Below are 15,041 nucleotides of genomic sequence, written 5' to 3'. Positions count from 1 at the left end.
ACAAAATGGAGGCCATGTTGCCCATCTATTTCCTTCTATGACACAAAGGAGCAGTATATTATCCCAAATGCTCTAAGATTACTACTAGGAAGGAAAATGTACACTTTTTTGCCCCTCATCCGTTTTCACATGTTCCTCCCTCAATTCTATCCCATTAACCACTATTTTGTGCCAGTTTATAACTAACGAACCCAAACAGTACTGGCTATTGATGCCCATTACTGCAGCGTACTCGCCAAGTGAGGCACATGGGAAATAGGGGAAGGGCCTTGGAGGCATATCAGTGATGTACTTTCATGCGTCAGTCTGTTAAGGAGGCAGGCCTGAATAGGAAGAGGATAGGTTGCCCATGAAGGAGGACAAGCAGGGGTACTGCTTCTCTGGCCAAAACAAGGAGGGTATGATTTGGGCCCTAAACTGGGACTTAGATCTACAAGTACATTGATGCACTGCTATCCTCTAGCTAGTTAGAGTGGATGGGCTACGTTTTGGCCACCTCAGGTCAAAGCTGTACCATCAATAGCAAAAGACAAAAAAAATGTTTAAAAAAAAATAGATAAATGCAAAAAAATTTTTTAAAGAAATCATATCAAAGCGTTCAAAAATGGTTAAATATTGGAATTTTCATTATTTCTCATCAAATTAAGAAAGAAGAAATGGACTACAGTTTACCCTTAAGTTGTTAATAGGCGTGCAGAGCTTTTGGGTTAGATACTGGGAAAGTAGCATGAATTGGGATTTCCCTGGAATTAATGTTTGCAGTTAAACAATTGACAAAAAGTGATTCCTTGCTATGGATCAAGAGGAAATTAGTTCTGATGTCACCAGTAGTGACTGCCAGTAATGTGTGTCTGACTCATTGTTCCAGAGCCCGCCAATAAGCAGAAACCGCTACACTAAATATTACACGTGCAGGGCTACAAAACCACTGCATTGCAGGTAGGAAATTATAGAATGCTTTATATTCTATTGGTCCAAGCACAGCTTGACGAATACATCACTCTAAAAAACACTGGATAAGGAAGGCGAAAGCCCGATTTCTTAATAATTAAAGAAAAATGATGAGATGGAAACACTGGATGGAATAATAATAATAATTCCCAAACTATCTACTATAAAAGGTATGAATTGCTGCCCCTATATATTTGTGTGATTATCCACTAGAGAGCTGCAAGAAGTGGACAACAGACTTAGTTAGTATTTTCCACTGGGGTCTTTCCTAAAAATGTATCAATTGAATTTTCCCCTCATAAAGCTTTTCAAACAGATGTAAACCAACGGCAAGGCAAGTACATTTCCCGGTTTGGTCTAATGATTGCCCTAAAAATTAATGCTCTACCAAGAGTTCTTTACTTATGCCAAACTATACATTTTCCTAAATAAAAGTGCTTTTTTCTTCTTTTAATCCAGGTTTCTTTTGTTTCGAATGGAAATCAGACTAGGTTACAGATGGACACTTTGCCCTTCCCTAATATGAGGAGAGGATGGATATCTAGTCCTTAATTTGGTATTACGAGGCAACACACATCCTACGTGTTGTAGAACGGCATAGGAAGGTAATCTCTTGGTTTTTAGCCTGGGTTAATAACTATCCCGTGCCCACTTCTGCCACTTCAGTATAATCTTGACTTTTCTCCACAGGTCCACATCAGGGTTTTTGGAAACTTTGGAAAGTAGGGAATATAGCTTAGCTTAGGGATATTTGTGAGAAGGGTGATCTCCTACCTATTGCATCATCAATTCCAGACAGACATCCTACCCCACTTGAAAAGTTTAGGTATTTTCAACTCATACGTTATTATCGCTCTTTGCTTCTGAAACTAAATTTGCATGGAACACTGGGAAAGTTTAAACAATTGTGTCTAATGGCAAAACACCTCCACAGGGGAATTTCAAACCTAGACTCCTTAAAGATGCAATACAAGCTTCTCCTCTTATGCTTGTAGCACACTGGGAGGAGGACCTTGGCAAAGAGTTCACAGACCAACAATGAGAGAAAATGTTCCTCCTCTCCCATCAATCCTCTTTAGATGCTAGGATTCATGAACTTAAAGGGAGGGGATCTGTCATGCCACAAATTACTTATTCTCTTTCAAAAGAGCATAACATTTCTTCCATACATTGTTTCGGAAGATTTGCTATCAAATGTATAGATTGGGAGAAAAACCTATTTAAAAATTTAGACTATGCCGACGCATTTGAATGACAAGAGAGATCAGAAAAGACTTCCAACAGGCGGTCCTTCTGATCTCCAAGCATAGCATTCACAATGCATGCACTGTGGTTGCTATAAATATTCCCTAGTCGTTGCTGCTGAACTCCGTTCAGAAGCCGGTAGGCAAACAATGAAGCCAGTTTGTTGGCATCACACAGGAGGCTTGCCCTGCTTGGGAAGGATACCAAGCAGATCATTTGAAAGAATGGAATATGGAAGATGGAGCAGAGGTGGATGTTACACGAAGAGTAACACCTACGAAGCTCACACGATGGTGGTGCCTGGACAGAAGTGAGGTAAATATAGCTCAATGTTTTACATTAAATACATCTTGTATCATTGTCATATACAATATATTCAATGTATATTGGGGCGATTTAAGGTAAGTTATTTTTTCCTTAACAGGTTCACTTAAATAATAAGGTAATATTGAGGTGGTACCGGACTCCTGACCTAGTCAACAAATTAGCACCATCTGTTCAGACACATTTTGGAGGTGCCGGCCCATGGTGGATAACCTCTGGCATATCTTGATAGAGGCCTTCTGGCAGTTAATTCACAAATATCACCTAGACTTTAGGACATGGTCCACCTTTTTGCAGCATTGCTGTTGCGTCATACTTCCTTCCCAGTCTCTAAAAAAAAAAGCCCTTACAAGACAATTGCTAAGCACTAGAAAGTCCCTCATCCCAGCATTGTGGAAGCGGTGGGCTGCTCCCAACCACCAGCAGTGGCAATCTAGGCCGAAGGAAAAAAAATTATGAAATGGAATGACTCATTGCAGCTTTTTATGATAGGTCTAAAACCTTACTATGGATGCCCTGGGTTGGACAATAGGTCTATAATTAGCTATCTGATTAAAGGACCACCCAGATCACTTCAGCTCAATGGTCCCTCTTGTTTTAACCCTGTAGCTGAAAACATGGCAGTTTCAGAGAAACTGTTATGTTTACACTGAGGGTTAATCCAGCCTCTAGTGGCTGTCTCCCTGACAGCCACTAGAGGCCGCTTCCGCGATTTTCATAGTGAAAGACGCTGACGTCCATAGGAAAGCATTGAGTAATGCTTTTCTATGGGCGGTTTGAATACGCGTGCGGCTCTTGCCACGCATGCACATTCGGCACTGACGTCGGCAGGAGGAGGAGAGTTCCCCAGCACTGAGGGAGCCCGGTGCTGGAGAAAGGTAAGTGGCTGCAGGGTTTTAACCCCTTCAGCCGAGCGGGAGGGGGGCCATGAGGGTGGGGGGACCTAAGGACTACATAGTGCCAGGAAAACAAGTTTGGACAATATAATCACCAAAACAACTTTAGCTTAATGGAGCAGTATCACTGCTCAATTTTCTGCCATTCAGGAGTGAAATCACTTTGTCTATGTAGTCCTAGCCACACCCCCATGTAACTTACACAGCATTCTTAAACACTTCCTGTAAAGAGTCATCTAATGTTTACACTTCCTTTATTGCAAATTCTGTTTAATGTAACATTTCTTGTCTCCTGCTCTGTTAAAAGCGCCTAAACCCTGCAGGCACCTCCTGTATGTGATCAAACTTCAATTTACAGAGCAGGAGATAAAAAGTAAGTTACATCTGATTGAAAATTAAAACAAAGTACTGTATGCTGTGTTAGTCGCAGCCAGGGGAACTGTGTCAGGGGCTGCATAAACAGAAACAAAAGTGATTTAACTAATACATGGCAGTGAATTGAGCAGTGAAACTCCAGAGTCATGATTTTTATATACAAAAACTGCTTCATTAAGCTAAGGTTGTTTTGGTGACTATACTGTCCATTTAAGTCTTTCGTTATTCTAGTTCTTCATATTCTCCTTTCCCCCTATCTCTCTTCTCTTGACCTCTTCTCCTTTCCCTCTCTCTTGAAATGCTTTTATTTTGTGTTTCTCTTCCTCTTTCTTTTTGAGTTGATTGACCGTGAGTGCTCACACTATTTTTGGAAAACACGTCCTTAGTTATATACTATCTATTATGACTTGCTAATGAACCTATATGTGATCACACAATAAAATGTTGTTGATTACAATTTTTTTGTTTATTTTCTTTAATACTTGTTCATTTTTGCTAATGAAGATTTTAAAAATGAAATTAACCAGGGGGGGGGGGGGGAGGGCGGAGCCTAACAGCCGAGCTCAGCTGAGCGGTCACATGGCGGACGAGCTCCGTGCCAAATACTCTGACATAAGCCTGAATTCTGCCAAGAACCATAGCAAGTAGCCCCAATAAGTTAGTGCACTGACTCTAGAGAAGGGGGACTACAAACATAGCAAACCGCAAGCAAGCTCTCAGCCTGTATTGACCGCCACGACCTGGGTATAGATCTGCGGCCTGCACGAGGCCTATCTGAACAACATGGGGGAGACGGACGCTCCCTCTGCCGATTGCAGCATCCAGGACCGGAGGTCTCCCCAGTACAATCTCTCACCCCTCCCCCCGCCGGTGAGGGATATCCCGGCATGGTGTGTGACACTGGAGTGAAGCCCCAACAGAGGCCTACCTGACGCGATAAACAAGGGCAATCCAACATGGCGGATAAAGCATGGGACCCTGCACTTGAGCCCCCGCTGCCCCCTCTGGCGGAGCGGTTAGACCGCCTGTTCGACGCCTTCTAGGCCAGGCTAGCTATGCTTGACTCAGCAAATACCCCATTGTTAAGCGAGATATACAGCCAGGGGAATGCCGTTGGGGTACCTCTGACCTGCTTGTACGTATTTCATGCACTGCAAAAATAATTTTTTTTAAAAATAAAAAAAAAATGAAATTAACACTGAATTAAAAAAAAAGAGAGAATTTTGCATGCAACTATAGCCTTATAGGGCCACTCAAAGAACCATCACAACTTTAGCATAATTGTGAATGTTATGATGTATAGGGCACCCTATGCCCCCTTCTTTGGTCTTTGAGGCTGGCTTAGGGAATTTTACAAAATGTCTGTAGTTCTAAGAGAGCCCCCTCAGAACAGCTGCCTGATAAAAATTTTGCCCAACTTGGAGAAAGTCAAGCTAGTGGCCAAGTAGGAGCCACCCTACGTGGTAAGTGGAACTGGTCCAAGGGAATGATTACTTATTCCATAAACTGCTGCTGGACAGAATAAGAGTATGTTTTTTTCATCTATTTTTATTTTTGGATTATATTTCAATGCATTATCTATATAATTCATGATAAAATGGGTTATATTCTCCTTATAGTGTTCCTTTAATGTTTCAACTCTTTTTATTCAACCAACCAAAACACATTGTTTGGAAAATTTACACTTGATACAAACAATGTGTGATGATTTTACTTACTGTAGCACCCAGATCTCCCTTGGGTCCAGGAGGTCCCATTAGATAAGGAAATGCAGTAGGATCCAACCAGTGATAGTCATGGGTAACTGGAAAACTGGTCGACCATATGGAGGTTGATGGCTGAATGGTAGCAGATCCTGGTTTGGTGTAAAGACCAGAAGTGGTTGTCTCCAGCTTCCAGTTAACAGATGTGGTGTTCTTTATGTTGGTAACACTAGTTCTTCTCTCCACGGCTGGCTTTTGGGTGGCAGTTTTTAACTTCTTACTACTCAATGTGGTCCCTTTAATTGGCTTGGAGGCGGCAGTTGTTATAGATGGCCTGGCAGTTATTTTTTGGTACACGTTCTTCTTGGTTTCCTTACCAGGTTCCTTTTTGAACTTTGTGCTGTTGTTACTAAAGGACAGACCCTGCTTGGGGGTAACCAGCATGGCCTCTTCTAGTGAGGCAGTAAGTGTGGTCGAAATCCTGAGTGCCACAGTGGCGGTCTTGCTCACTGGAGTAGAAGACAACTGCGTATCCGTTTTTCGTGGGGCTTGAGACGTCACGGTGGGTAATGATGGTGCTTTGGTAGTTAATTTCACAGGAATCTTAACTAAGGCTATTCCCTTTGCGGTGGTTGTTAAGCTCACTTTGGGGAGCTGTGTCTGAGGCACAAATGTTAGGTTACTTTTATTTCTCAATAACCCTTCCATGCCTAGAGGCAAACTGGCTTCTTTGGGGATCAGTGGAATCAGAGGGGGCAGATTCGGCCGGTATGTATCCGCTTGCCTGCACTGCTTTTTGAGATATTTACAGTAATTATGAGCTGCCTTGGCAGGAGGATAAATATCAAATTGACAAATAGCACCTTCAAATTGTATTGAGTGCTGGTTCATTTTTCCCAGCATAAAAACCCCATCAGAATCCAACGTTTTATCTTTGTTAATATGCAAACTGGCATTAACTCTTTGCTTCCCACAAGAAGTAAATAGAGTCACCTTTTGACCTTGAATATCAACGGCCATATTGTGCCACTGCCCATCGTGGACATTGTAATCAAAATATACAGATTGTTTGTGACCCACATAGACTATAATTTTACCCGGGATGAACTGCAGCCCGAGTTCAAGTTTTTTCTTTTTGCTTTTGATGGCAAACAGAAAAGCATTGTTAATGCGGTGGGAGCAGAGGCTCAACACCAGGGTGAGATCCGTTCCTAAACTTGGCGGGATTACGGAGTGAATTGGAGCTTCCACACGCGCTCGCTGCGTCAAAATAACTCCTGACTTATATGGTATAACCCCATGGGGTACTGGCCGGATGGATGTCTTGTTTCCCATGAGACCCAGCCTTTGAAGAATGTCGACATCTGAAAACCAAAGACATAAAAGCATAAAGTAAAAAATGAGAATTGGCCAATGGACTTTGAAGTGAGAGTTAAGCATCTTTAATAACGGGTTACAAAATGTCCGTGTTGGACTATACGTGTAGGATTTATAGATTTTTAGGTTAACAGGAATGTAAAAGGCTACAAACCTTGAGGTTCATTAAACGAAATAAAGTTTTGTTTGTGTCTGCATTGTAGCATGTTCTAGTGAGAAGCAGACTGAACCCGTCCAAAAGTACAGGACTGAACCCTTCCTAGTGCAAGGATGGTGGCCCACGCTTAATGCATGAAAATAAGAATACGTGTATACAATTTATACTTTTATGCATTAAGTGGCAAGCCATGGCCTATTAAAAGATGGCATAATGTTTCCTAAACTGGTGGCTGGGTCATCGTCTTGGAAAATTGCTAGGAACCCACATTTAACATGCAGGGATAATCCTCAAAAAGACACAGGTAATTACAAAGCTAGGAGCCCTAATGAGTCTTCATAAAGTCAAACATTTAGATGGTAGACCGGTGGACAGGCCAATCAACCTCATTGCCCCATTCTGTTAGAGGAATATTTAGAATATCTAGATCTGAATACTAAGGGCTAAATTCTCTTAGCCAAGTCAAGGGTTGATCAGCTTACTGAATAGCAATTCCACCATAAAATAAATGTAGATGCCTGAAGTGCAGTTTGCAGTTCACATCATTCTAATAAGTTAGAACTAATAGCGTTTTTAGTTTTTGGCAGACAGATAATTTGTTCTTGATAGTTTAACGGTTACCACCCCATCAATCCGGACATTGTAAGAGAACAAAAGTCTTACCTTCAGCTGCTACTTGACAAATATCCAGACAGCAGGAAATGTATAAAATGAACCAAACAAAGACCGATCTCCTGAAAAATAAATAAACGTAAACTGTAAGGATTACATAGACCTAAAAAGGTTCAAACAGCAAATTGTACATTGATCTTGTATCAGCCAGTATAAACATGAAGAGACACATTGGGGAATATTTAGCAAAGAGTTCTACCCTAAAGAGTGGTATAAAATGTAAATGCGAAGTCACAAATGGAATGTGCCCGTTGGTTCCACCAGTGTCTATGGTGATTGGTCCATTCATACAGTAGAAGACTTTTTAGAACACTTTGATAAGTCTCCTGCAGTGTTTTATATTTCCTTCCTGTATCACAAGATAGTCATAGGAGTTAAATACTGTGTATCACATTATATTAATTGGCAGTGGTTGTAGTTCCAAGAGAAACAGCCTAGTCAGGCTCATTATAGCAAAACAATTAATAACAGTTGAGAAAATCAGTCAAAGTTTGACACTGGCTCAGACCGTCTCCGTTTTCCATTTGCCAAGCAGAGCTAGTACCATGTAACAGTTTTGTGGAGATATAATAGAAGAATTGCAGATTTATTGGGATAGTCGATGCCTTTATTGATTCTAGCCTTGGGAAGACAAACATGGAACAATAACAGGGTAGACAATCTTAGCTAAATGCCTATTCTCTACTATTGGCAATACGAGCAACATTTTAATACCATAACAGACCTGCCATAGGAGGAAGTGAGCCCAATTTGTATCACTTTATGTGAATAATATTAAAATAGCAGCTCTAAAACACACGTGTGGGAATACCCTCTTCCCCACCACACCAAACAATATTACACAAGTGATCCAAGTGGTAAACTTATATGCAATAGTGGAGAGCTTAATAGCGCAAAATGAAAAATAATTTCCCTTTTTATTGGGGTACAGCCAATTATATCTCCTGTGTCTTCCTGAGTGGTACACTAATAAAAGGGTAAGCAAGTTTTGATTTTGCACTATTAAGCACCTCTTCTGCATATAGGATTACCATATATCTCACTTTTGTAAACTGTGAATACCTGCCACAAGAAATAAGAGGAAAGTGGTGTAGTGATCATAAGACTGGCACTGAATGGAAGCGGAGTCAAACAACCCTACTAAAATGTAACCATTTGAAAAGCAGTTGGCTTGATGTAATAAGAAAAAAAAAAATATGGCGGCTACGGACCCATTGCAAGATCACCCCCTGAAAAGCCGGTGCTCTCCACGGGATCCATAATCTGTAAACCTAAACCGGAACTACTAAGGTTTGAGGTACAACAAGGCTGAATGCATGGAAGCCTTAATTCCAGTATTAAAATGTATTAAATGAGATCTTACACTGTGGGAAATCAAATTATTAACTGCTTCATTTCGGTTAGGCAACAAATGCCTACCAAAAATTAACACTACATAAAATACAAAACAAATGAAAATCCAACCAGTATCAAGATATCAAGTGCAGGACCCACTCCACTGTGATTTCGTACTTTTTTTCAATATAAAAAAAGCCTGAATCCTTTGAAAAGTGCTAGGCACTGGTTTTCGGTTTGTGGTGCCTTTAACCGAAAGCTAGATTATGCTTAAGTGAGGACAATAGAGGATGTGAACTCTTAGAAAATGTCCTGATAATTTTGAGTGTTTATAATTAAGGCTGAAAAACTTTTGGCACATGGACAAGAATACAAACACTAAAACTCACACTTGGCAATGACTGACGAGCCAGTGGAAAAAAATCTGTTCTGAGATAACCAATCAACGACTAATGAAATGCATTAAATACTACAAATTTGTCAATACTCCCATCCTCTGTTTTCATCGTCATAAATACAAAAGGGTACATATAGACATAAAGGAAAGTTCATTTGCCAAAGGTGGGACAAAGACACAGAGGAACCTAATCTCCTTGAATCCCAATATTGTAGGGTCAACGGAAACCGACACCATTAACTTTAGGATCCGGTGAAAGTCGTTAAAATGAGAGGAAATCGAGTGTAGGCATTTTAGTATTTAGCATAATATAAGGCTATCTATAAAAAGTAATCTTGGGAGTAAGGTTCTAAAGTAGAATAGTTTCTGAAGAACCCAACAGAATGTTCATGCTGATTGTTGCAGTTTTAGAACTTTGCCCCAAAACTATGTTCTATATCACCGCTAATTTGATGCCTACAGAAAAGCCATGTATAGTTAATGAAGAGATAACCAAACAATTGCTGGAAAGCCTTCGTGCAAGTAGGAAGGAAGTCGCACTCATTTGTACCCTCAGAGAAAAAGCTATTTAAATAGCTTTAAAGAGCTATTTAGCCAGAATAATGAAATCACATTTAAGAATGATGGTCTTGACTTAAATGTCCATACATGCACAGTTGGCAAGAAAATCGATTCTCTAATGCGTAAATAACGTGTAAATAATTCTTCTGGATTTAGCCTCCCTGCTCTTCTACAATTCTCTGTTCAACCTCTGTCCATATAAACAGCTGACAGACATGTCCAACTCAGCCTCAATTAGTTAATTCCAACACAGTACTGGCTGCCAAAATCCCCGAAAAGTGCTCTGTGATTTACATTTCATCCAAGTGTTTCTTTCGCATTAGGGGAAAAACATAAACAGTTCCTTTTTTGTAGTTTTTATCTGCATGTGTTATTTCTTTTACTGCAGAGGCTGACGTGACTTCGGCAAGGTATAACATGAAGAGGATTTAACTCATCAACTCTGCTGGAGGCCAGGAGATACCTAGCATGTATTGGAAATCAATATATGCAGGTACCCCAGTATCAACAAGAGCAAAAAAAAAAATCTCAGTACGTTCGTGAAAGAGAGGAGCTTCAAGAAAATCAGAAATATCAATATTTTCAAGTTTTATTCTGTAACCTCAGTCCTGGGAACTCATTTGGTTGCGTTCCAATGTTTTGACCGCGTTGTAATTCCTGTAACCAAGACTTGATGATAAAGTTCATCTGTTCCAAAAATAATGCAAAAAAGTATTATTTTGCTATTGTTGATGCTAATTTGTATATGTATGGTGTACTTGGCATTCGTGCAGTCAAGTTAATTGCCCTTTCATATGCCTTTTGCTACCACCAGGCTATGTCTCTTACAAGGTTCTGTAGTGGCCCCTGTGTAGGTATGAGTGCTCCACAACAACAAATAGACCCACTGCACACACTGACCAATAAAAAGTTACATATGAACATGACTGTCATTGAATGCAGTACTGACCCTTTGCTGAGGAATGTACCTGACCAACCTGATGTTGGTCCAGCATATGTCTGCACTGAACCATTTTCCCGTAATGGAATCAATACTGGGCCTCTTTTGAGATAAATGCAATTCGTCTACGGTTCTCCAAAACATCCTTCCTACAAAACATCCTTCTAACGGTATAATACCAATCTTGAATTAAATCAAGAGGCTTTGTTCACTCTTTTAATTACTCTTTTGATTATTCTTTTATTACAAAACTTTATACTTGCTTAGTCTCTCCCATCTTAAAGCACTTCTATAACAATATTCTAGTAATATTTTATGTTCTGTACTTATTGTTATGTAATATCTTCATACCGTGTTACAAACTATGATATACTGTAAATTGTAATCTCAATGTTATCTCGCTAAACCAAAGCATTTATTGTATTATGTAAAACTTATAAACCAATAAAAATGTATTGGATATTAAAAAAAAAAAAAAAAAAAAATGCAATTCGTCTACATGTCCACTCCCGGACAACCTTATAAAATCTCAGTTCTCCTGTAGCTTAGGTATAGTAAACTCTCTGGGGTATTAACAAAACCAAGAACTGTGTGAATTGACCAGGTGACAAAAGCAGTAAAAAAAAAAAAAGAAAAAGAAGATTCAAGACAGTTATTGGTTTCACAAAGAACTTAATAAACGCTAGTGTACTCTATGTTGTGCTGACTCCTGAATTTGGTTTGTGACCCAAACTCTGCTCCAGCATGGACCTTTAAGATTGCCTACCAGATGACTAACCATACCACCTGCCCTGGCCCACGGACTGCCACTTCAGAACTTTGATATTGCTCTGCTGAGCATCAGTCTTTGAATCAACCCCTACACAGTTCATCTCCGGTTTAAAGATGATTTTCCAGGTCATTCTTATATTTTGGACAATGTGATTGAAACCCTAAGCCTGAACCACGTCCCAATTTTACTCAAACTTTTATTATGGGGTAAATACTTGAACTGTGCTACATTTACCTGTCTACATCAATGACATATTTTAACATTTAAGATGAATAGCAGTTAGGAAAAAACGTGTAGTGGACAGAATTTTTGGATTACCTCTGCGATCCACATAGAATAGATGGATTCAATCTAGTAGAGACTTTTTGTTGACATATTGCAACAGACGAAAAAAAGGATTTATTATTATGTATACATTTGTTTGCTAGAGTAGAATTTTTTTCTCGTAATTTATCTAATCAATTATATTTAATAATGTTGACATTTATTAGTTTTAATGAACTACATGGTCAATTTTTTTTAGTTGGCTACATAGGATGAATGAGCTGGTAGTGGTTTAAAGGGACACTTGTAACAAAAATATACCCCAACTCGCAGGATTCAACTCGACAAAAGACAACACAGAGGAGAGATACGTCTACCGGACCTTAGAATGGACGGAATCGATGTATATGAGAGGAGACAGAGTCAGGAACGATCTGAGGTCAAGGGCACAGAGAGACAGCCTAAACTAGGACTAGCCGGGGTCTGGTACACAGTAAACAGCAAGCCGGCAAACAGAACGGATAAGGATAAAGAGATAATGTAGTCAGAAACAAAGCCAAGGTCAATACGAAGGAACACAACTGAACACAACAAGCGCTAAAGGGAACTGAAACAGAAACCACGATAGGGCAGGGAGTAAAGGGAGAGGTAAGTTTAAATACCTTCAACTTCTTCTTGATTGGCCCCTGTCATATCCACGCCCCCAATATGTGAGAGTATGGGGAGTGTGGGGTGCCAGGGACCAATGGGAGACCGTTTTGATTTTCGGCTCCCACTTCCCCTTTAAGAGCGTGCTCGTGACGCGCGGCGCGCTCTCAAAGCTAGACGGGACACGTGACCACATTCCGCGGTCAGCGCCCGCCGTCATCGGCGCTCTGAGCGCGCCGGGAACAGAGGACCTCGGCCGGCCCCCGGACAAGGTAAGTAACGCTACAACACTATAGTTACCAGAACAACTACAGCTTATTGAATTTGTTCTGGTGAGTAGAACCATTATCTTCTGGATTTTTGCTGTAAACACTGTCTTTTCAGAGAAAATGCAGTGTTTACATTACAGCCTAGTGATCACTTCACTGGACACTCCTCAGATAGCTGTTAGAGATCCTTCCTGGGTCATGGCTGCCTAAAATGCATCCAAACATTCAGTGTCTCCTCCCTCTGCATGCAGACACTGAACTTTCCTCATAGAGAATAATTGATTCAATTCATCTCTATGAGGAGATGCTGATTGGCCAGGGCTGTGTTTGAATTGTGCTGGCTCTGCCCCTGATCTGCCTCTTTGTCAGTCTCAGCCAATCCTATGGGGAAGCATTGTGATTGGATCAGGCAACCACTTCTGCTGATGTCAGCAGGCAGTGGGCACATCAAAAGGAAACAGTGACAAAGCCAGCAGCTTCAGGCTTGAATACAAGTAAGATTTTACTAGATTTCAAGATGCATGAGGAAACATGGGGGGCTAGATGGTGTTTTAACCCTATAGGGTCAGGAATACAGGTTTGTGTTCCTGACTCTATAGTGCTCCTTTAAGACTGGCACCATGAAATTAGCTATGTTTATCAGTGAATCTACAACTTATTACAATAAGCAAAAAAGAATTTGGAAGAATGAACTGCGTTAAGGTTCTCCATTACAGTTTCCATATGGTGACATTCCAGTAATTATTGTAACTAGTAGTGAAACCAGCGGTGTGGTGGAGAGTCAAGAAACAGCAATCAGGCTGATCAGTGCATTACCACAGTTGAAATATTATAAGTGAACTAGTGAGCGGTGTTGCAAAAAATTTCAAACATCAGCTTTTACGTATTGGGGATTGCCCAAGAACCAAACATTGTAAAACTTATATAAACTCATTCATGAAGCTCACAAGAATACAGTCAAAATTTCAGTGCAGAATGCAATCTCTGTTTATCTATACAAATTATATTTGCTCTCAATCTGAATTTCACGATCACGTTTGCCTATTCAAGCACCATCATGCTCGCATTCCAGTTAGAATCATCAAAGAACCGTTTACAGCGACCACGAGGACAGGACTGAGATAGAAAGAAGGGGGGGGGGGAAAGAGGGCGAGTAAAATGTGTTGAATGGACTAGACCGGAGGGCACTGACATCATGGGCCTAATTAGGAAAACAGAAGGATTGAGAAACAAGAATCTTTAGGGGGGAAAAAAGAAAGCACTAGGAGAGCTTACGAAACAGAGGAGAGAGAAGGAGTAACACAACAGATGTCAATACCTAGATTTGGATCCAAAACAAGGACTCTATGATATATTTAGTGGGTTCCACAATACGTGATAATAAAGACCCATTTTAAGTCTAGGACAAGTCTAATGAGGCTGTCTAGCAGACTTTATTTCACTGCACACAATGTTTCGTACAGAAGATTTTTTTTGAATGTTAGTGAGTAAGAATTGGACTAATGCTATGTACATCAAGTTTTCGATTCTTTCAAAAAAGGTTATGAACAACTAGGCATGAACATGATGAATGGAGGACAGAGGACGGGGAGGAGAGAGAGTTGAATGGAGCACAATAGCTATGCAGAGAGCATGCAGAGTAGAAAAAGAAACAGCATTTAAGTGAAATAGAGTAAAGTGGACAGCAGATTTGGCATTTGCAAAAGGAGAAAAGAGGCGAGACGGGGGGCTTGCCAAAAGGAGGAGAAGGTATGGCACAGAGGGTGTGATGAATGGAGCAGTGCGGGTGTTCTGCCAAACAAGGAAGAGAAGAGGGAATGTTGGATGGAGAAGGGAAGGTGCCTCATGGAATAGTTGAGAGAAGAGAACATGCTGGGTGAAGGAGAGGGCATGCCAAAATGAGGAAATAGGAGGGAGAAATGGAAGAGACAAGTTGCTGAATTGTGAAGAAGAGAGGTAATCAGATCCACCGTCAAGCAAACCCAGGTAAACTGCATTAATTTTTTTTTTACTAAACTCTGCTGCTGTACGGGCCTCAGCTTAGTAAAATTAATGTTCCTCAAGAGAAAAAACAAACAAACACTCAAACGTAGAAATGAAAGCAAATTCATGCAATGTCTTAAAATATTTTTCCACACCTGCAGATATTGTGTTG

At 40.4% G+C, this 15,041-nt stretch overlaps 1 protein-coding gene across 2 annotated transcripts in view; it reads right to left on the bottom strand.

Moving 5' to 3' along the window:
- Positions 1-15,041, bottom strand: part of COL27A1 (collagen type XXVII alpha 1 chain) — a 290,091-nt gene that overhangs the window by 252,345 nt on the left and 22,705 nt on the right. For both annotated transcript variants that reach the window (XM_063432553.1, XM_063432552.1), the window contains exons 2-3: positions 7,692-7,762; positions 5,510-6,858 (exon numbers count right to left, since the gene is read on the bottom strand). In XM_063432553.1, the coding sequence (XP_063288623.1) occupies positions 5,510-6,858; positions 7,692-7,762 (1,420 nt within the window). The remainder of the gene's footprint in view (positions 1-5,509; positions 6,859-7,691; positions 7,763-15,041) is intronic.

The sequence above is a fragment of the Pelobates fuscus genome, chromosome 9 (assembly GCF_036172605.1).
Source record: "Pelobates fuscus isolate aPelFus1 chromosome 9, aPelFus1.pri, whole genome shotgun sequence".
In the NCBI taxonomy this organism is placed as follows: domain Eukaryota; kingdom Metazoa; phylum Chordata; class Amphibia; order Anura; family Pelobatidae; genus Pelobates; species Pelobates fuscus.
The sequence above is the reverse complement of the archived record's forward strand: the minus strand, read 5'-3'. Positions and strand labels throughout refer to the sequence as shown.